This window comes from Rhinoderma darwinii, chromosome 4 (genome assembly GCF_050947455.1).
Source record: "Rhinoderma darwinii isolate aRhiDar2 chromosome 4, aRhiDar2.hap1, whole genome shotgun sequence".
Taxonomy (NCBI): Eukaryota; Metazoa; Chordata; class Amphibia; order Anura; family Rhinodermatidae; genus Rhinoderma; species Rhinoderma darwinii.
The window spans coordinates 171095547-171119342 of NC_134690.1; the positions used below are offsets into that span (position 1 = coordinate 171095547).

Below are 23796 nucleotides of genomic sequence, written 5' to 3' on the forward strand. Positions count from 1 at the left end.
AAACCAGAATACCCCTTTAAGAGGTCAACAAGCCCTTTCCCCATTGTAAACATGCATAAAGTAAGGCTATGTACGTGTAATCCGCTTGTTAAATTTACATATATTCCCAAAGAGCATTTACAAATATCAGGAAAAGTTAAAGGACAGATTTTTTTATTTTTTTTACTTTATTTTGTTTCACCTTCAAATTTTTTTTTTTACAGAAATACAAAAGAGCATGATATGGTTGATAAGTAAAGCAGAAGTTTGTGAACTGCTGGTAGATGTTATGGAGTATTTTTTTTCTTGAAACATTTAGGAATAGGGAGTGAATGGTACTTATTGTTTTGGTGCAGTTTTTGGATTTTTTTTGCCAAAGCCAGGATTGGAGGCAAAAATAAGTCCTTTCTTGATAGTTTTCCTATTTGGGACAGTCCCACTATTGCCTAAAAAAACCGAACTGCTACACTGTGTAAACCTTGCCCAATAAACATCAGCCTCCTGCAACTATGTAGGTCACACTGATGTAAAATTAAATCAATTTTGCAGATTGCCAAAAATCACAAGTTGGTAGTACCAAAAGCTCAAATGCCAAATCTCAATCCTCTTAAAACTGGCATGAACACTACAATGATGTTTGAAAATGCAGCTGGTAGATAACTTGTAGAAGCCTACACCAGAATGTTTGTCCGGTCATCTACTGCAAGAACTGGGTACAGTGCCGCCAATTTTTAACAGTTTGGTTTCCAAAGGGGATGAACAGGATAAGGCTAAATTCACACCACGCTTGACGTCTACGAACGTATCGAAGACCTACACATCTGCAATTGCTATATAAAAAATATATAATCGATACCATGCTGTATAGGATTTTTTTTTGTGCACAGTTGTGTTGAAAAATACAGTAGACTACTCTTTAATCCAGTTGGAGCTGTGAGAACCTGACATATCCTGGCCAAATGTCATTGTCATTAAAGTCTATAGGCACATTGGCGTATACACCAGATTGGCAATTTACCTGATGTATATGTTGACAGTGTATCACAATCGTGGTATGAAGTGAGCCTTACTTCTATAGCCATACTAATTATTATTCCTTTTGCTCTAATTATATACGTATATGTCATATGGCCAGTTTAAACAAGATTTATTCATGAAGAAAAGTTATGTTTTATCCCAACATCACACTAAAACAAATTTAAAATGGCTACTATGGACCAAGTTTTTAACAAAATTAAAATATCATAAAATATGACACATCAAAGTCGTTCCAAGTTTAAGAAGAAAAACTAAATTCTGTACTTGCTGGTATTTTGCATCAACCTTACCGCAGAAATCGAGTCATCCCAAACTGGTTGCATTTAAAGACCCAAAAGCAAAAACTGTAAAAATAAAATTAGAAAAAATAAAATAAAAAAAAAGATGAAAGTGTACTTCCACTTTCAGTGGAAAATTATAGTTCAGGATTGTGCACGATAATAGTTTTTTCCAAATCACTCGTATTACAGATTTGGCTTCCGTACTGCCGACTGCTTATAATTCTGCAGTTAGAGACTCGTCTCCATGGCTCCCGTACGCAGAACGGCCATTAGCGCTATATGATCACATTTCCTTCTGGATACTGCAGCCATGCAGGACGCTCGGTCACCAACTGCAGTTATGAGCAGCCGGCAGTACAGACTGAATACAGTCCGTGCTGCTACTAGAAGCTGAATCGGTAATCGGTTTAGAGAAACTATTATCGTGCACACTCCTGCACTATAATAGTTTTTTACAGAAAGTACAGATATGCTCTAAGAAAAAAAGATGGAAAGAAAAACACTTCAGGCTGTGTGTGATCAACCACCTTCAAAAGTAAGATCTGAAAATCAGCTCTAAATAAGCGGTAAGCTCGCCTGCAGTCGTTTGCTGTAATCGGTCAGGTGGGTTACATGGTAGAAAAAGGACTTAGGCCATTGAATAAAGCATAGGCTTGTGTGTAGGACAACTCCTTGCTAGAGGGGTTACATCCAGCAAAGTCTGCTGTGAAGCCCAAGCCTCGAATGTAAAATGCATAGATGTTTAGTGAATGAACTCCAAGCAACCTACTGCAGACTGAACTCTTTCTCGGGGAAAAAAATAATAATAAAAAAAGTGAAATCTCTATGCACCACTTGGCACCTCTTTGCCCTCTGAAGGCTGAATCTAGAACATTCCGTCATTGGGCTGAGTGGTTCCTCCACCTGAGTATTCTTGGGTGGTATAGCATATTGCTTCAACCACCCCAGTGCAAAGAATATCAGCACTTCCTCCACCCATGTTGGGTTTGGGCAAGGCACAGCCTTAATGAATGAAAAGCTGCTTTGCATCCTTGCAATGTGAGCGCTGTCAGGCTGTCACATTCACATCCCTGAGAGAGGAAGAGCCTTGTGTACAGAGCTCAGTAGACAGGACAGGTAAGGCGCTATCCGACTGCACCACAGAACCACCCTGAGCCAAGATCTGTTGGATAGTTTTACGGAGATTCGGATGTAAACGTCCATGTGTCTGATAGAAGATCTCTAGGGCACAAGATTTTAGTTGTCCAGCACTGAGGTCTTCATAAAGAGGGATTGTATACATCCTAGATGTCTAGAGATAAAGAAAATAGCAGAGCACAAAATTATGTAAATAAAGCTTATCAGCCAGAAAAATGATCATAATTGTCAAGATATACATAGGTATGTGATAGGAAATAACATGACAGAGCACACTAAATCCTATATACTGTATTTACCTGTAACCCCAAGCTGCTAAAATGGGTATCTGAGCTGGTACTATGCTACAGAAATAACCACTTGAATTCACTGACAAATGATCTAGACGATATAAAGTCTAAAATGAATCCCAGTGGACAGAAGGACTGCGTACAATCCTTTTGGCTACTACTGGGCTTTCCTTATCAAGACCAAAGAGGAGCCCAGATTATGGTCATGAATTTTCCCTGTATGAAAAGACATCCAACATAAATGGCCCATATTATATATGTATACCGGAATGCAGTTTCTTTCCAAGTATAGACTGAGGATAGAACTGCTCTTTAGGGTATGTGCACACAAGCTATTTTCAGACGTAATGGAGGCGTTTTACGCCTCGAATTACGCCTGAAAAGACGGCTCCAATACGTTTGCAAACATCTGCCCATTGCCTGCAATGGGTTTTACGATGTTCTGTGCAGACGAGGTGTAATTTTATGTGTCGCTGTCAAAAGGCGCGTAAAATTACGCCCGCATCAAAGTGCAGGACACTTCTTGGGACGTTTTTGGAGCAGTTTTTCATTGCCTCCAATGAAGAACAGCTCCAATTAAGTTCCTAAAAGACGCCGTGAAAAACGTGAGTACACGCAAAAACGTCTGAAATTCAGGAGCTGTTTTTTCTATTGCGTTTAAAGAACGAAAACGTATTTTTTCGTCTATGTAACTGCATGAGGGCTTGTTTTTTGCAGGAGTCGTCATATTTTATTATTATTATTTTGGGGTACATATAAATTAAAGAACTCCCATGAAAACTTTTATTGTTGTATCCATTTGTAATGGGCATCTTCTGCATGTAAATTAGATTTAGTTCCTCACCGAGCATCTATCTTTTAATCCATGGGCTTCGTTCGGCTTCCCTGTTCAGTCCCGCGACCTGTAAACGGACTTTCCGATTCACACAGCGTCTTGTGTGGACCGGAAGCCAGTTTCTCTATGCAAGTCCATGAGGCATGATCACCACATTACCATTTATCCACATAGTTCGCAATAAAGATTTCCTCTTACATGTAAGTGCTGCCTAATATTGATTTCTGTTTGAGACTTTGAGACGACAAATAAACATATTTTTTTTTACTTTATAAAAGACAAGGACAACACTAACTTGGCACAGAAGGAAGTGGCGCACTCGGGGCAAGTCTGTCTGGAAGTTGTTGCGCACCACAATTTGCAGCCAGCGGATGCGTATTTCTGTGTTCATAGTAGCTAGATCAGCAGAATAGCAAAGTGACAGCTGGAGCATAACTTCTGGAAAAAAGCAATTCAACAAAACAAGAGGGTCACAAAACACTTCACGATTCAATTTAAGAAGTAACATTACAAGGTGACAGTGGAATGTTTTTGGGGAATTTCAGTCAAAATAATTTTCTCACATAGATACAGTACATGTGAATAGACCAAATTGGTGAAATCCATGATCTGTTAGCCACTGATTTTCAGAATGAAACGGCTCTAAAGCGCGCTGACACCCCTTTTGGCTGGGCTCACAGAATCCTGTTACTTGAAATCTGATAACATTCACAGCAAACAGCCATTCATATCAATGACCCTTGGCTTAGAATGTTGTAACAAAATACATGAGCAGTGCCAAAGGGGTTTGAGCTTTCTATAGAGACCTTTTTTATGGAAACCAGTAAGGGTATGTTCACACACTTAACAAAATACGGAGAATTTTCAAGGGAAAACAGCTCCTGACTTTCAGACGTTTAAGCAACTAGCTGTTTTTGCTGCGTTTTTGGACCTGTGTTTCTATTGAGTCAATGAAAAAAACTGTTCCAAAAAACAGCTCAAGAAGTGACATGCACTTCTTTATACGGGGCGTCTTTTTACGCGCCGTTATTTGTAAAGTTGGCATAAAATAATACCCCCTCAGAACAGAACGCCGTATTTCCCATTGAAATCATTGGGCAGATGTTTGTAGGCGTTCTGCTTCCGATTTTTCAGCCGTTTTTCGGCTGAAAATAGCCTGTGTGAACATACCCTAATGGTTATCAGATACTTCACCAAAGTGACATAGCAGAGGATAATCTTGACTACAGTTTCACTTAAGATAAAGGCTGTTTTTTTTAAAGGGAACCAGTCAAGTTGAAAATGCGGTCCAATCTGTGGGCACCGTGTTATAGAGTAGGAGAGCAGGTTGATGTAGATTTTTGTAGCAAAAAGTTTTGTATAACTTCTAAGTTTAGAAAGAGCAGAGATTTAAATTAATAAATTAAGAGTCCAGTGGACGGACACTTATTTTGAATACATTAGCGCTTGTTCAATTTCGATTTTTTTTGAAGTGCGAGTCCACCTTTATGGATGGATACAGATAATTGACATACTAAGTTCAGTAATTTTGGAAATACATTGCCTAACAGATTACTGATCCTGAGTCATGCCTAAGGTCATAGTGTAGAGCTGTAGTCACAATTTTGATGGTTATTGGAAACAGTGGACATACTTGTCAACACACACACATCCCCCACAGCTAAGCTAAATTTCTATAAAATGATTGGTAGAGTTCGTTTTTCCTATATCAGATTACAGTAAAAAGATTAGGAGGAAGAGATTTCAGCTCTGAAGACACTAGAATTGTGAATTCAGCCGTTATAATATAGTACTGATCCTGAATTATAGCCTGTACTATATTTACAAAATTACACATCTTTTTAAGTAGATTTCTGCTATATATAAGCTCTAAAATTGGTTTAAAGAAACATCCTGACAAAGTTAAAAAAAAAATTTTTTTTAAAATAGGAGCATACTTAAGTGATGCAAATACAATTTGTAAAGATTTTAACCCAGACATGCAAGATAGTGAGAGATTATACAGTTGCAAAACCGGAATAAATAAATAAATAATTTTCTACTAGCTAGTGACAATTGTTAACTCCCTTGTCCCAAATATAGTTATATGTAGCGACCCCCTAAGTACTTATTTGTCCAAACGTCTCGTCTAGTGCTTGGCAAATAGCTTAAATGAAGCTTGTAATATATTTCTAATATTCACCAATGAAATCCCAATACCCAGCCACAGGTCCACAAATATAAGATGCAGTCACCTGGCCGTAATGGGGATTGATCTAAAAGCTTGTCCAAAAACAGCACGGTCTGGAAAGTTTGCCAGTCTGCGATATTGGCAAAATTGGCAGCAGCTTCAATGTCCAAAGGTTCAGCCATCCATATTTCACTCAAAGCTTCCACGGGTAAAGTGAATATGGATCCCTGAGAAAGATCTGGTTGCGTCATCGGAGGCCCTGGGGCATTCAGCCAACGCTCAAACTCCAAGCCTGCTAGTGAAAACAGACCATAAGGATTTGGCAATCGTAATTTAAGTAATGCATTCTGCCATATTGTTGGACTTACCCTCACCGCATGCTGTACGCTCCCTCTTCAAATGAGGGAAAAAGCAGAGATAAGACTCCAGCAGATCATGAGCTACAACACTGTGGAACTTAAATTTCTCAATATAATCCTATAGATGAGAAGGAGATGAGAATTACTGAGAAAAAAAAAAAGAACCATAGCTATAAAAAAATATCATTAAAAAAAAGGTGTTAAATCATAATACCCTGAGGAAAGCGTCAAAGTTGTCTTGGTCCCCACACAACTGGGACAGATAGTGCACAAAGCAGAAGCCCTTCTCATATGTGAACAAATTCATGAGGTTACTTGGGTTCACACCTGTGGAGAAAGGGATGGCCTTTATATGTAGCGGAAACCATTTCACAGAAGACTGCTCAAAGGATTAACAACACAAACTACATAGAAAAGCAGCAATTTTAGCTACTAGGGTTGTCATGATACCAGAATTTGGACTTGGATACCGATACTTTGTGTAGTATTGCAATACTAGATACCAAAACGATACTTTGCCAACAATAAAAACAATTTTTTTTTAGAAAAAGTTCTATTTTCTGATGTAAGGCACGAGGTGTGATGAATTTTGAACCTCCATATGCCTCACATTAAGAGTAATTAACACCATCATGTTTTTCAATGTCATAATGAACAACATTGGGTTAATGTGAAGTATATGATGGGGTTAATTACTATTAATGAGAGGCACATGGCGGTACTAAATTCATGACACCTCGTACCTCACATTAATAACAAGTGAAAGCAAGCAGGTTTTTACAGAGTACACATCATAAATGACGCTATAGATTTGTTGTGCAGGTTATTATGGTTGCGATTATACGAATACGTGTATATTTTATATATTTAGAATTTTAGGTCTTGTTCACACTGCGCTAAAAAAAAAAAACGATGTGTAAAAGTCTCAAAAACGCCAACGTGTTTGTAAAGCGCTTTTTAAAATACCGGAGTTTGACACATTTTGTGCAAATGTTTTGGCGCGTAATTAGGACTTCTATTGACTATGGGAATTAGGCGACTTTCCAGCGCGTTCACACACGCCAAGAATTGACCGAATATATTTTTTTCATTACACGATGCGTTTTTTAAACACGCGAGAATAAAAAAAAAAGCGTTGTATGCACTACAATGCATTTTTTCATTGAGGTAAATGAGAAGCTTAAGCATACGGTTTTGACGAGTATTTGGCGCATAAAACGTGTCAGACACACGCTGTTTGAACAAGGCCTTACTGTAAAAAGTGTGTGTGTGTGTGTGTGTGTTTTTTATTTAACAAAAAAAATAGAAAAAGACCCTAGTAGTTGGCGGGTAAAAAAAAAAAAGCTTAGAATATATAGAAAAATTGTCAGAGGCAATAGAAGCCCGTTTTTTTTCCCCAGCTACTTGCTACCTAGTAGAATAGTTAAAATTTTCAAAAATACCTTTATTTAAATCAAGTAGGGACAAACAACATGGAACTTAAAACTACAATGTGTGCCGACCAGTAATAGAAATTTTGATACTTTGTCACAGGGCCACAAAGTTACCTTAATGTTTCCCTATTAATAAAAGGGCAGAATGTTTTACATAGCGAACAAAATAGTCTGAGGACATTAATCAGCCAGGACTTGGTCTTGTCTAGGTCTAAACCTCGCCACGCACATTAGATTATTGCGGGATGAAAGTTGCCCAACATGCAGGTTCCGCTCAGCAAAACATTAACATCTATTACTGGGGAGGAAGAAGGAAAGCAGCTGCCAGACACCTGAGGTTCTAGTTAACTCTGGAGGAAACTATGGCCGATATAACATCCAGCCAAGGGTGTTTGGCTGATCTCATTGAGATCTAGACTGTATGCACATCTAAATTATTTAGTGATTTTATTATTTAAATCACAACTGCTAGTGACCAGCTATGGTATGTTCATTCTACCTTTAACAGGTGAAGTATTCAGTCTTGGTACTGCCAAAGTTTTCACAAGGACTCTTACCTGGATCCAGTTTAGCCTGCAGTCGACTGAATGGGGTATCCTGACCAAGTATTCGAATCTGTCTGTGCAATGCTTCTAGACGGAAGGTCGTCTCTAGGCTTGTGAATGCAGCACCTGACCATATAAAATACACATTAAAACCCAAAGGGCATGGAAGAAATTACACTACACAAAAAGGCACTCCTAATAGAGAATACGAGTAGAGAAAAGCCTTGGAAAGTTTACTTACCATATACCAGAGTGGTGATGCGGCGCTGGGCATAGGTTGCCAAGCCTTCACTCAGCCACATTTCCTCCCAGCTGGCATTTGTCACTGCATTCCCAAACCAACCATGTGCAATTTCATGAATAACATCAATAAGAAGGAAATCCTCACTGTCCAGGATGGAGCAGATGACGAATGTTAGGCAGGGATTTTCCATGGCAACTATGGGGAAGGATGGGGGCAGGAAGACTATATCGTACCTGGAATGAAGGAAGGGAAGGGCTACTTTGAGAGGCTTAAAAAGGTGCGTATTACGAAAAGAGCATGAACAATGGTTCTACAAGGAAAGTTCATGGCGAAGAAGGAGTCATTAAAATGATAAGATCCAAAAGGGACCTGTGCACATTAACACAGTAGTTCAGAAGATTTTCCACATCTGTTCAGGTCAGCAAAGAATGCCATCAAAACAATACTGCAACAATGAATACAGGGGGCGCAAACACTTTCCAATATGCAGATGAAACACAAATAATATGCGATTTTTTAAAGTTTGACTGGAGTTTTTCTTCAATTCACAATAGCAAATTCCATGACATTGCACATATCAAGTCACACATTCAAGTTTTACATGTTATTAAATGAATTATTACATAATGCTAACGGAGATCCATCAACAGAGGGAATCTCTTGCATTATCTTGTGGGGCAGTGAAAAACTACTTTTGTGAAATATAGCCAGCGTTTTTTTCTAAACCGTTCTTAAATGATAGATTAATTCAAGCATGATTCTGATTTTGGTCAAAATCGCGAAAATCGACATCCACCTGCCCCCGCGGCTTCCCATTATGGCAGACACGCAATGAAGGTGCTGCAGGGGTACATAAAGTCAGTGGATGGAGGTGACTACAGTGACAGGATCTAGTTTTACACTGTATTTGCCTGTTTAGTAATATGAGCAAGATTCTCAGTCACTTTGTCATGCCGGCGTGCCACAGCGGTCGTCTTTTTCCTCTGGAGGTTCACACGGCACGGATTTGGGAGGATAACCAGGAAAGACTCGGAGTGGAAGCAATTAGATAATTGCTGTGGATTTAATTCCCTAATGCAAAAGAATGGAGCACATGGTCTTTACATTTCAAATTGCATATACTGCAATTTCTTAATATACAGTTATGTCCAGAATTATGTGGACAGTGACACAATCTTCATGATTTGGGCTCTGTTTGCCACCACATGGGATTTGAAATGAAACAACAGAGATGCAATCGAAGTGTAGACTTTCAGGTTTAATTCAAGGGGTTGAACAAAAATATCCTGTGAAACGTTTAGGAATTGCAACCATTTTTCTACACAGCTTCCTCATTAAAGGGGCTCAAAAGTAATTGGACAAATTAACAGTACCATAAATAAAAAATTTTTGTTTTTTTAATACTTTGTAGAGAATCCTTTGCAGGCAATGACTGCCTGAAGTCCGGAACCCATGGACATCACCAAACGCTGGGTTTCCTCCTTTGTGATGCTTTGCCCGGCCTTTACTGCAGTTGTCTTCAGTTGTTGCTTGTTTGTGGGTCTTTCTGCCTTAAGTTTTGTCTTAAGCAGGTGAAATGCAGCTCGATCGGGTTGAGATCTGGTGATTGACTTGGCCATTGCAGAATATTCCACTTCTTTGCCTTAAAATACTCCTGGGTTGCTTTCGCAGTATGTTTTGGGTCATTGTCCATCTGTACTGTGAAGCGACGTCCAATCAACCTTGCTGCATTTGGTTGAATCTGAGCAGAAAGTATATCCCTGAACACTTCAGAATTCATCCGGTTGCTTCCATCTTCAGTCATATCATCAATAAACACTAGTGACCCAGTGCCTTTGGCAGCCATGCATGCCCATGCCATCACACTGCCTCCACCATGTTTTACAGAGGATTTGGTGTGCTTTGGATGAGGAGCCGTTCCAAGCCTTCTCCATACTTTCTTCCTCCCATCAGTCTGGTACAGGTTGATCTTAGTTTCATGCTGTTCCAGAACTGGGCGGCTTCTTTACATGTTGTTTGGCAAAGTCTAATCTGGCCTTTCTATTTTTGAGGCTGATTAATGGTTTGCACCTTGTGGTGAACCCTCTGTATTTGCTCTCATGAAGTCTTCTCTTTATGGTAGACTTAGATACTGATACACCTACTCCCAGGAGAGTGTTCTTCACTTGGGTAGATGCTGTGAAGGAGTTTTTCTTCACCATGGAAAGGATTCTGCGATCATCCACCACTGTTGTCTTCCATCGACATACAGGCCTTTTGGAGTTCACGAGATTACCAGTGCGCTCTTTTTCCAAGAATGTACCAAACGGTTGATTTGGCCACTCCTAAGATTTGTGCTCTCTCTCTGATGGATTTCTTCATTTTTTTCAGCCTAACGATGGTCTGTTTCACTTGCATTGAGAGCTCCTTTGCCCTCATGTTGTGGGTTCACAGCAACAGCTTCCAAATGTAAATGCCACACCTGGAATCAACGCCCGACCTTTTACCTGCTTAATTGATGATGGATTAACAAGGGAATAGCCCATGCAGCCCATTAAATAGCTTTTGAGATAATTGTCCAATTACCTTTGGTCTCTTGAAAAAGAGGCCGATACATATTAAAGAGCTGTAATTCCTAAACCCTTCCTCAAATTAGGATGTGAATACCCTCAAATTAAAAAGAGGAGAGTTTGCACATATTGATTATATAACTGTATATTCAATGTTTTGGTAAACAGCTAAAATGGCAAAACTTGTCACTGTCCCAATTATTCTGGACCTAACTGTATATTGATCAGAACTGTCCCTTTTACAAGGGACGGTGATCAGACATAGCACATCAGGAACAATTCTGATACTCCGTATAGATTATATGATTAGATGTGCACGCAATTCCCTTATGTATAAGAATTGTGTCTGTTTTTCTTGTTTTTGCTAAACAAAAACTACAAAGATTTTTCTACACAACGTCTGAGCAAGCTGTGCCTGCCTCCTGTTTGCCATTAATGGACCTGTCCGGTCCTATCATTATACAAATTCACTGGATGAGGACCTTTTGCCGAAACCTCGGGTATAGTACTGTGCACTGGTTTAATGCCTATGACAAATACCTGGACCCCGCACCGATCAGCTGTTCCGGTGTCCGGAGGCAGCTAGATGTCCGTGCCAGAAGCAGATTGTTCCAGTATAACGGCCGTGCTGCAGCTCTGGTCAAAGTATATCAGCCGTGCTGCAGCTCTGCTTCTATTCAAGTGAGCAGGAGGGGGAAAAAAAAAAAAATGAAGAGTTGCAGTACGGCCACTATACAGTGTATGGAGCCATCTGCTTCCTGCACGGACATCCGGTGACAGCTGATCAGTGCTGGGTCCAGGTATTTGTCAGAGGCATTAAACGAGTGCACAGCACTATAGCCCCACCAATCATATACTAATGACCTTTCCTGTGGATGGGTCATCAGTATGAAACACTGCCCCGTGCCCGGACAACCCCTTTACCAAGATTTCTGTGAATTATGACATTTAAGGCTCTCGTAAAAAGGCTAACATTAAACGGAGCTACAACATTGTAATGCACAATGGGGGGGTTTGTCCCAAAGCTTCCTAAAAAAAAAAAAAAGTTCTGCAAATATTGACCTTATGTTTTGCAACACTCATTCCAGAAAAAAAAAAAAAAAGTTAGTGCAATTGTGAAGAGATGATCACATACATGAAAATGAGATTCAGTAGTCAGCTACACAGGTGTTAAACATTTATGTGCATGTGGTCTCACCTTCCCCAGATGTAGGGGCCGTACAAACTTTCTGCAGCTTGAAGCCATTGTTCTACCCGGCCTGCCAATTTACCCACAGCCAATGGCAGCACACAAGGCTCAGCCCACACTCTACTTCTATGATAAATAGAAAGGGAAATAAGGGTTAATATGATGAGATGTCAGTACATAAGATTTGTCTCTGCCCTGAACCAGTGTTTTGCTGTCTATAAAGAGACATACAAGAGGCTGACTTTTCATTGGGTACAAACTGTATTCTGCAGATGATATGCACCTAAATGGAAGGGGTCCGCTGTGCTGGGGGAAAGAATTCTAGCTGGGGTGGCGGAGTATTTAAACTAGGGCTGAGGAGGGGGGTCAATGTAGAAAATAAAGGGGTAGTCAGGTTAGAGAGGGGTCAGACTATATTTGTGGGGGGAGAAACAGACTGTGGGGAAAGGACTAGACAACATAAGGAGATCACTTCGTTACAAAAGAGCAGTGAAAATTAAAATAAAAATTCCCAAATAATGTCAAAGAATCACATTTCTGATAATGAAAGTGAAAAATTTAAAGGCAAGTTAAAGTGTATGTTCACAAATGCCAGAAGTCTAGCAAGCAAAATGGCGGAGCTGGAGGCCTTGATACTGGAAGAAGATATAGATATAGTTGGTGTTGCTGAGACATGGCTAGACTCTTCACATGACTGGGCTGTAAATCTACAGGGTTTTACACTGTTTCGGAAGGACAGGGCAAATAGGAAAGGTGGTAGCGTATGTCTGTATGTGAGAAGTGATATGAAGGCGAGTGTGAAAGAGACAAAAAGTGGGTGAAGATTGTGAGGAGATTCAAACCTTGTGGGTGGAATTACAAAGGGAGGTAAACACTGAAAATATTACTTTTGGTGTAATCTATAGACCCCCCAATATAACTGAGGAGATGGAAGGTCAGATATATAAACAGATGGAGCGGGCTGCACAGGCGGGCACTGTTGTGATAATGGAAGATTTTAATTACCGAGATATTAATTGGGGTCATGGTTCGGCTTCAACTGCAAAGGGGAGACATTTCCTCAACCTGTTGCAGGAAAATTTTATGAGCCAGTTTGTGGAAGACCCGACTAGAGGTGAAGCTCTGTTGGATCTGGTCATTTCTAATAATGCAGAGCTTGTTGGGAATGTCAATGTTCGTGAAAACCTCGGTAACAGTGATCACAATATAGTTACATTTTACCTATACTGTAAAAGACAAACACAGGCTGGGAGGGCAAAAACACTTAATTTTAAGAAGGCCAATTTCCCCAGGATGAGGGCTGCAATTCAGGATATGGACTGGGAAGAACTAATGTCAAATAATGGGACAAATGATAAATGGGAGATTTTCAAATCTACTTTGGGTAATTATAGTGAAAAATGTATTCCTATGGGTAACAAGTATAAACGACTAAAATTAAACCCCACATGGCTTACACCTTCTGTGAAAGGGGCAATACATGACAAAAAAAGGGCATTTGAAAAATACAAATCTGAGGGTACAGCTGTAGCCTTTGTAAAATATAAAGAGCTTAATAAAATCTGTAAAAATGTAAAAAAAAAAAAAAATAGCAAATATACAAAATGAAAGGCAGGTGGCCAAGGATAGTAAATACCCAAAAATTCTTCAAGGATATAAATGCAAAAAAAACAAGGTCTGAACATGTAATGGGGAGTTGGTCACAGGGGATCAAGAGAAGGCAGAGTTACTAAATGGGTTCTTTAGCTCTGTATATACAACAGAAGAAATAGCAGCTGATGTAGCCGGTGCCAGTGTTGTTAATATATCAGTTGATCTACTGAATTGGATGAATGTAGAGATGGTCCAAGCTAAATTAAAGAAAATAAATGTACACAAGGCCCCGGGACCAGATGGGTTACACCCTAGAATTCTTAAAGAGCTTAGTTCAGTTATTTCTGTCCCCCTCTTTAAAATATTTAGAGATTCTCTAGTGACTGGTGTAGTGCCAAGGGACTGGCGCAGGGCAAATGTGGTGCCTATTTTCAAAAAGGGCTCTAGGTCTTCCCCGGGTAATTATAGACCAGTAAGCGTAAAGAGGCTCTGTCACCAGATTTTGCAACCCCTATCTCCTATTGCAGCAGATCGGCGCTGCAATGTAGATAAGAGTAACGTGTTTTTTTTAAAAAAAACAAGCATTTTTGGCCAAGTTATGACCATTTTTATATTTATGCAAATGAGGCTTTCTAAAGTACAACTGGGCGTGTATTGTGTATGTACATCTGGGCGTTTTTACTTCTTTTACTAGCTGGGCGTTGTGAATAGAAGTATCATCCACTTCTCTTCACAACGCCCAGCTTCTGGCAGTGCAGACACACAGCGTGTTCTCGAGAGATCACGCTGTGACGTCACTCACTTCCTGCCCCAGGTCCTGCATCGTGTCGGACGAGCGAGGACACATCGGCACCAGAGGCTACAGTTGATTCTGCAGCAGCATCAGCAGGTAAGTAGCTACATCAACTTACCTGCAAACGCCGATGCTGCTGCAGAATCAAATGTAGCCTCTGGTGCCGATGTGTCCTCGCTCGTCAGACACGATGCAGGACCTGGGGCAGGAAGTGAGTGACATCACAGCGTGATCTCGAGAACACGCTGTGTCTGTGCACTGCCAGAAGCTGGGTGTTAACGAAGAGAAGTGGATGATGCCGATTCGTCAGCATCATACACTTCCATTCACAACGCCCAGCTAGTAAAAGAAGTAAAAACGCCCCGATGTACACACAATACACGCCCAGTTGTACTTTAGAAAGCCTCATTTGCATAAATATAAAAATGGTCATAACTTGGCCAAAAATGCTCGTTTTTAAAAAAACAAAAACGTTACTCTTATCTACATTGCAGCGCCGATCTGCTGCAATACGAGATAGGGGTTGCAAAATCTGGTGACAGAGCCTCTTTAACATCCATCATGGGGAAAATGTTTGAGGGGCTATTGAGGGACTATATACAGGATTATGTGACAAAAAAAATAGTATTATAAGTGACAGTCAGCACGGTTTTACTAAGGACAGAAGCTGTCAAACCAACCTGATTTGTTTTTATGAAAAGGTGAGCAGAAGCCTAGACAGAGGGACCGCTGTGGATATAGTGTTTTTGGACTTTGCAAAGGCATTTGACACTGTCCCCCATAGACGTCTAATGAGTAAATTAAGGACTATAGGTTTAGATAGTATAGTTTGTAATTGGATTGAGAATTGGCTCAAGGACCGTATCCAGAGAGTTGTGGTCAATGATTCCTACTCTGAATGGTCCCCGGTAATAAGTGGTGTACCCCAGGGTTCAGTGCTGGGACCACTATTATTCAACTTATTTATTAAGGATATAGAGGATGGGATTAATAGCACTATTTCTATTTTTGCAGATGACACCAAGCTATGTAATATAGTTCAGACTATGGAAGATGTTCATGAATTACAAGCAGATTTAAACAAACTAAGCGTTTGGGCATCCAGTTAGCAAATTAAGTTTAATGTAGATAAATGTAAAGTTATGCATCTGGGTACCAACAATCTGCATGCATCATATGTCCTAGGGGGAGCTACACTGGGGGAGTCACTTGTTGAGAAGGATCTGGGTGTACTTGTAAATCATAAACTAAATAACAGCATGCAATGTCAATCAGCTGCTTCAAAGGCCAGCAAGATATTGTCGTGTATTAAAAGAGGCATGGACTCGCGGGACAGGGATGTAATATTACCACTTTACAAAGCATTTGTGAGGCCTCATCTAGAATATGCAGTTCAGTTCTGGGCTTCATAGAAAGGATGCAACGAAGCAAATAAGGGGCATGGGAGAATCTAAGTTATGAGGAAAAATTAAAAGAATTAAACCTATTTAGCCTTGAAAAAAGACGACTAAGGGGGGACATGATTAACTTATATAAATATATGAATGGCACATACAAAAAATATGGTGAAATCCTGTTCCATGTAAAACCCCTTTAAAAAACAACAACAAGGGGGCACTCCCTCCGTCAGGAAAAAGAAAGGTTCAACCTTCAGAGGCGACAAGCCTTCTTTACTGTGAGAACGGTGAATTTATGGAATAGTCTACCGCAAGAACTGGTCACAGCAGGGACAGGAGATGGCTTTAAAAAAAGGCTTAGATCATTTCCTAGAACAAATTTTTTTTCGCTCCTATGTGTAGAAATTTTTCCCTTCCCTTTTCCCATCACTTGGTTGAACTTGATGGACATGTGTCTTTTTTCAACCATACTAACTATGTAACATAGAAAGGTAGTTAAATCGATGGGAATGATATTCCATATAGTAAATTGTTCCCACTGTTGCAAACATTGTTCATATGTATTGCTGCACATCTTTCTTGGTTGAAAATGTTTTAAAACCAAAAAGACATAATACTTATGTAAACGATTATTAGGAGCGGTTCATCATTAATGATTGTTGTTACATCTATGGCTAGCTTAACATTTGAGAAAGAATGTTCCACCAAACCCCTTTAAAGCAGAACTCCAGTGTCCCATATCAGAAATCACTGCTACAAATATGCCATAACTTGGAGAGATGGCTCTTACCTGGGACCTATATCAGCTGGAAGGAGGTGGCCTGCGGTCAGGGCCACTAAATAAGCAGGAACGGGATGTTCCATATAGAAGTGAAAGATGCCCATCTCTTCTACGTAGTAACTGTGAGTGCAGCTCATGAGGACCCGAATTCCAGCAGGTGCCTAAAAAGTATACAAATGAGTGGCCACATTACACCCAAAATGGCCCATGGTCAATTCTGTGGGTAAAGTAGGACTAGTAATGACCTATTCAAAAGCATAATTACCACTAAGTACTGGCACTGTCAGACAGTTATCTTTTGACATAAGCTTCCTTTAGAAGCTCCACACAAAGAAATTAATATTTTCAGAAGACTTAACAAATGAACACACACACACACACACACACAACAAATCACCTTCATGGCATTGTCCGTTATTTTCTCCAAGTGTAATACGCACCTCCGGTTCAATGCAGTCTTTTTTAATTTAACCTCCCATAACCAATTATTATTTTTATTTTTTTAAATAGGCCACCTTTCCTTTATCTAAATCTGTCCCCACACAATGTTCCCCTAACAAACGAGAAGCTCCAGTGCAGATAAAACACAAAACATACAAGAACCTACGAAAGTTGGAACAAGTTTTTTAGGTTTTATTGCCGATACTGAAAGACAAATTAGTGGGCTCCACACAATTGGCTTACTGGGTTACTCTAACATTTCTTAGGGCACTATAGGACAACCACCACCACTGGTGGCTAATGGACAGCTCCATCATAAAAATAAACGGTTATTACCACTGCTACTATTTGGTTGCATTTGAGGCCATTTTAGTCACAGTCTGAGGCACTGTTTGTAGCTAGGGCTTCAGAAAGACTATTTGTAGAGAAAAAAAACTTTATAGAGATTATCACGCAACTCCATACAGTCTATAGGAGACCATTACATGACAACATATCAAAAAGAAATGGGGTAAAAAATAAAAAAAAAGTCACAAATATATCACAGCCTGTACGCAAAATCTCTAGATGTAAGACAGACACACGCCATATACTACTTGCAGATAGGGCAACGGAAACAAGCTAAATCTGGCCTCCCAGATAATATACAAGCCAACTGGACTCCGTCCATGGAAAAGATCCGATCCAAGATGAACAAGAAAAGAAACTGCCATGTTAAAACATTAGACATACAGATAAATTAAACAAGTACTATACCAGGGATGGCCAAATAGTCAATGCCAACCTACTGGTCACCCGCAGAACAATTCCACCAGAATACATTTTTTTCACAGGGGAGCTGCCTTACAAACTAGTAGTGAGGTGGCAGGTTATGGTGGGCGTAAGATCAATACGATACATCACACTAATGCTTAGGCCCGGCTGCTAGTTCTTATAACGGTTGGTCTCCTCCATGATAACCCCTTTCAGATTAGTGATCAGCCAAATGACCACCAATCTAATACATGAACCGCTTGATTTCGCTAAAACGACTCTCCGTTATAGCTCTCATTATTAGGGAAGATGGACAGGGGTTGGTTTTATGAAAAACCCTTTAAAGGGCAGCCTAAATAGGAATGGAAGGGGGCATAATCCCCACCAAGTGGTAAACGGGGAGAGCATATGTGGCCTATCTCACACAGTTATGAGGGAGGCACCTGACACACGGTTATGGTGAGGGAGCATTACATTCTGCAATTGTAGGAAGTTGTAAGCATAGGCAGCCATTTAAAAAAAAATAAAAAAATAAAAAACACGTTTCTGGTTACTTGTTTCCCTACTTGCATATAAGTATATGTGGACTCCTCCCCGGTATATCCTCTCCCTCTTCTGGCTGTGGCAAATGTGCCTACTAGGTACTGTACACAAGTAGAAAGCATTGCTTGAATAATAACGGACATCAGTACAAGAACTATGCGTCGGGAGCTTCATGAAATCGAGCAGCTACATACAAGAAGAAGATCAGCATGCACAATGCCAAGAGTCAGCTGGAGTAGTGTAAAGCACGCCGCCACCGGACACCAGAGTGGAAACAAGATCTCCCGAGTGATGAATCATGTTTCACTACCTGCCAGTCTGATGGAAGAATCTGGATTGCCAAGAGAACGCTACCTACTGTAACGTTTGGTGGAGGAGGCATAATGGTGTGTTGTTTTTTTAGGGTTTGGCCCAGTGAAGAGTAATGGCAATGCTACAGCATATGAAGACATCTTAAACAATCGTTGCTTTGTGGTAACAGTTTGGGGAGGAGGCTTTCCTGTTCCAGCATCACTGTGCACAAAAGAGGGTCCATGCTAGCGGAAAGATGGCAGAAAACGAACATTTCTCAACACTATGACACCACTGCTACAACTTACCTTGACCGAGGCGGAGTAAGTACACTTTACAGCTGGTGTATCAAAGCAGGGGAAGAAGGAACGGTTGCAAACAGAGTGTCCTTGAGTAAACACAAACAACTCTGAGCTTCCATAGGAGAGTTCAGGATCCAGCCACCACACCTAAAAATAAAGGGAGTATAACAAGTATAGCATAAGCAAGCTTCATCACCATACCGTACAAGACAAGTGTCATACTAAAGAATCAGTTACAATCTCATCACTTACAGGGATTTTCACACTACGCATCTATTACCTATCCACAGGATCGCTGGGGGCCCCACCACTGATCACTAGAACGATTTTGAATAGAGCGGCGGTCAGGTATGTGCGCTGCCGCCCCATTCAATGTCTATGATGCCGATGAAGACAGCAGAGTACAGCAATCATACATTTATCACCTATCCTGTGGATAGTTGATGGATGTGCTTAATAAGAAAACCCCGGTATGTTCACACAGAATTTTTTGGTGCTGATTTTGATGCGGAAAACGGGTCGCAATCAGCGCCAAAAAGTGGCCAAAATCTCCGCCACCCCATTCATTTCAATGGGAAACAGAGCAGCTTCCCCCCGGGCGGTTTTTGGCCGCTCACGGCAAAAAAAGCGGCATGTCATTTATTGCCGCGGTTTCCGCCTCCGATTTCCCATTGAATCAATGGGAGGAAGGAAACACCTGCGGTGCTCGTTTCCAAGCGTTTTTTCCCCACCGCAGTCCTTGAATTAGCTTCAGTAGCCGCGGGCAAAAAACGCCACAAAGAACAAACAAAAATAAAACGAACAAGCAGTTCAAAATCTGCCTCAAAGTTCCTTAAGGAATTCTGTGGCAGATTTTTTTCTGCATGCAAGAAACTCAGTGTGAACAGGGCCTTAAGGGAAAATATTCCCAAAAACACAATTAAACATGTTTTTTACTGTAAAAACTTCAGTAGATAAACTTTACTTAGTTTAATAAAATGCTAATATCTACAATAAACATTCTAATTCCCCATTAACATCACAAAGTTATTTACACCTTTGAGCAAAGTTGTATTCACAAGGGCTCGTCCACACGTTGTGGAATTGCTGGGTATTTTCCATCCGGAATGGTGGACGGAAAATACGCAGCAGAATACAGTAGCAGCAAAGTGGGTGAGATTTAACAAATCTTATCCACTCGCTGCGTAAAAATTCCAAGCAGAAATTGACCTGTGGTGCGTATTTTTCATACCCCAGCACGTCAATTCCCGCTGCGGAAAGTGAACTGAATTGCTGCATTTTTTTAGAGGAGATATCACAATTTCCCAGCATTGAGAAAAACACAGCAAAATACGCACCATTTTCTGCAGTTAAAAACGCAGGAAATGTTTTTTTCCCGCAGCAGAATGTCTGCTACTTTCAACGGAATAGCTGCAGAAATTTTCTGCAGCAATTCAGTTACGTGTGGACAAGCGCTCATTGTACGGACTACTACTTATTATCAGGGTGAAGACCATTGGACGCTTTCTGCTGGCCAACACACCTTTAATGGAACACTAGAGCGGTGCAGATTTTTTTTTAATTTTAAATCGTACTACAGTAACGGTCTGGTCTGTTTAGAAGTCGGACAATGCTGGGTGAGAGATGTAAAAGGCTGACCCCCTGTATCCCGAAGGGAGACGTAACTAAGAAATGACTGAATAGATCCGCCCAAGGACCTATATTTCCATCCATCATCGATCTCTGATGACTGAGGCCTACCTGAGAAGTCTGAGGTGAAGTTACTAAAAATGATCAGGCAATAGGACCATAGAAAGACCACGTAAAGTAGTTATGTCTAGAATACATAAAGTTATTTTACGCCATATCAGACTCACCGCAGGACCCTCGCCTGTGACGTAGTGTACAATGACCTGGAACGTCTCGTTGGTTTGTAAAGTTTCAGGCACAGTGATGGCAAGAGCAGAACCGTAATCTGTAAACTCATCGACCCTAAAGTCCAATGGAAAGCAGCAGGTGCAGTGAGAGGGCCGAGGATCGCTGGCATTATGGATCCCACAAGGCTGGCTAAAAGTGCTTGGCAATGCCTCCTTTACAGGAATGTCCATAGATGGGAAGTGCGGAGGTGTAACTGCTGGAGCAAAACTGCTCTCAAGGGTCGGAGATACCAGGGAATCTGGGGACAAGGTGTAGCAAGAGGACGACGAGTGGAAGGACAGGTCAGCTGTGGGAGAATATGGAGCGGCTAAGGGATTTAGAGGAGCAAGACAAGTAGATTTAAGAGGAGCTGTCGGAGCTTGATGACCATTTACAATGGGGCCACCTAGACCAGCAGCATTTTCTGGAGAAAACGACAAGTCAGCACCTGGTACCGGACATGGAAAAGAATGATGGTTTACATTGCGAGAAACGGATAGGTCAAGGGGCTCTGGGGTCACTATAGGGGAGCATTCGGATGTGCCAGGGGTCAGCGAGATTGGTTCTTGCGCCACATACCATAACTGTTCAGTGGTTTGAGAGCTGCCGGGAGAGTCAGAATGTCCCCGGTTAGATTTACACTCTGACCCTAGCACCACCTGGCACACACCTTTATCCTCAGTCCTATGGCAGGCAAGGTCACTGTGAGGGCAGGTTTCCTGGCCAGAAGTGCAGGTCTGGTTGGCACAGTGGTAAGAGTGATCACTGGGGTTCCTGCTCTGTCGTGCACCCCTCCGGCAACGCACAGAACTAACTCTGACAACCGGGTGAATGTCCAACACCAAAGCCGGACCCCCAGGAACCAGAGGACTGAGTTCAAGCACCAAACAACCGGACAGCTCCCTGGTATCTGGCCGCAACTCCAGCCCCAGATGGAAGTGATGCAGGCGGTAGAGCTGGAAGCTGGAGGCAGACGCAGGGTCAGGAGGACCAGGGACAAATCGCTGCGGAGACTCCTGGACAGGCCCCGGGTGCAGAGGGCGGCGGCAGCAGCAAAGCGCCGGACACGCGCCGGCCGAGGACATAACCAGGCCGCTTGTTCCGCAGCGTCTGCAGGCAGAAAAATGTGCAAGAACCGGTTACGCTATGTAAAATCCATTGGGGCCCCGAGAGGCCTATCCGGGAGGACCCAGTAAACACCGGCCGGCCCGGGACAGGAAGTGACAGAGCGGGGAGGCGAGGCTTGACCCGGGTCAGCCCACCCGGTTTTCAGTAATAGATCCGGAATATGCTCTGGCTTCTTCTACTGCCCGCATACTTGCGACAACCGCACCGTGTGTAGCGATACATTACCGATACAGCGACACCGCGAACTACACTGACATTTAACGAGTGACGTAACTAACTTAAGTGAAGACCGCTAGGTGGCGCAATTGAGCTGGCAGCTTTCCCCTAAATGACAGGAGGCGCTTATTACTGGGCCTAATATAAAAATGACTACATACAGCTATGTGCTAAAGAAAAATGAAAGCTGCAATTTGATTGGTTGCTGCATTCAACGGCACCACTTTTTGTATTTTTATTTTGTCTGTTTTATTGAATTTTCACAATAGAAAAACAATATAAATAACAGCAATGCAGAAAAGAATAGGCATGGGAGGCAGCAGTGCATAAAATAAAGTCAAAGAGTTCTAAAAGTGCAAATTACAGTTAGTTAGACAACAGAAAAGGACTTATAAGACTTTAACCCCTTAAAGTGTAACTAAATGTTCATAAAACTTTCAACATGTCATAGTGACATTTTAAAAGTTTTGATCAGTGCGGGTCCGAGTGATGAGACCCCCGCCGATTGATAAAACGAAGCAGCAGAAGCGCTCAGGCGACTTTATTTCTGATTGGCTCTGCTTGGGGCTACGCGGTACGAGCGCGGTACGGGCTCAATAGAAAGTTTATGGAGTCCGTACACCGCCAGCTCGTCTCTCCAAGATCAGAAACTAAGCTGCACAGCGATCGGTGGGTTTCTCAGTGCTTGGACCCCCACTGAGCAAAACTTTTAACATGTCACTATGACGTATAAAAAGTTTTATGAAAGCTTAGTTACACTTTAAGGACAGGGCCAATTTTGGCTTTGAGAACCAGAACAATTTCTTGTTTTTTTTTCTCTTTGCATCCTGGCGCGCATAACTTTTAAATATTTGTCTGACGTATGAGACGTTGTTTGTTGCGGGACGATTTGTGCTTTATGTAGGTGCCATTGTTTAGTACATTTACATACATTATTGTTTTATTTTGAGAAAAAAAGCAGTTCCGCTGCAGTTTTTATCAGTTTTTTACATCATACACCGATCATCATAAAAGATGCTGTAAATTTGTTGTGCAGGTTGTTATGGTTGTGATGATACCAATTATGTGTATATTATTTTATGATTTGGGACTTATATTTAATAAAGTTTATTTATTGTAAAAAATGCTAATTTGTGTGTATTTTTTGTTACAGATTTTTTAAAATGTAACATTACTTGTTTTTTTATTAATTTAACTTTTTTTTTTTTTGTTTTTTACTTTAATGTACTGCCATATATATACTAGTATAGAAAACCCGTTACAAAAGGAATGATAAGTCTTTATAATTGTGCTCTTTGAGAATGACGTTCTTCATTACAGGCTTGTCTTACTTCAGGGTTTTGTCTTTTTACCTTGTTTTAGGAATTGGTTTTTCGTTGTTCCTGGCGTTCCTCTGCACTCATAGTTGCTCTTCTTATTCTCTGAGCTAAATCAATATACATATATATATGATGATTATCAGCATTGTCCCTTTTATAAGTGAGCGTGATCACACGTAGCGGCTAAGGAACAATCCTGATAATCAATATATATTATTGGATAACTATGCCTGCAATTCTCTTATGTAAAAGAATTGTGTCTTGGTATTTTTTTTGAGATAAGGGAATTGCATG

At 40.9% G+C, this 23796-nt stretch overlaps 1 protein-coding gene across 4 annotated transcripts; it reads right to left on the minus strand.

Moving 5' to 3' along the window:
• Window positions 1–1111: 1111 nt before the first annotated feature.
• Window positions 1112–22294, minus strand: RNPEPL1 (arginyl aminopeptidase like 1). 4 transcript variants are annotated; one of them, XM_075861870.1, is made up of 11 exons: window positions 20800–22294; window positions 18950–19090; window positions 16623–16774; window positions 12059–12175; window positions 8309–8544; window positions 8080–8193; window positions 6304–6416; window positions 6099–6123; window positions 5795–6022; window positions 3856–3998; window positions 1112–2589 (listed from the first exon to the last, which is right to left on the minus strand). In XM_075861870.1, exons 1-11 carry the CDS (start codon window positions 21922–21924, stop codon window positions 2347–2349), a joined length of 2637 nt encoding a protein of 878 aa, XP_075717985.1. In that variant the 5' UTR covers window positions 21925–22294; the 3' UTR covers window positions 1112–2346. The 4 variants fall into 4 exon arrangements, with proteins under 4 accessions (XP_075717985.1, XP_075717983.1, XP_075717981.1 ...); XM_075861868.1 differs by having other exon boundaries at window positions 5795–6025; XM_075861866.1 differs by having other exon boundaries at window positions 5795–6025; window positions 6099–6207.
• Window positions 22295–23796: the final 1502 nt, after the last annotated feature.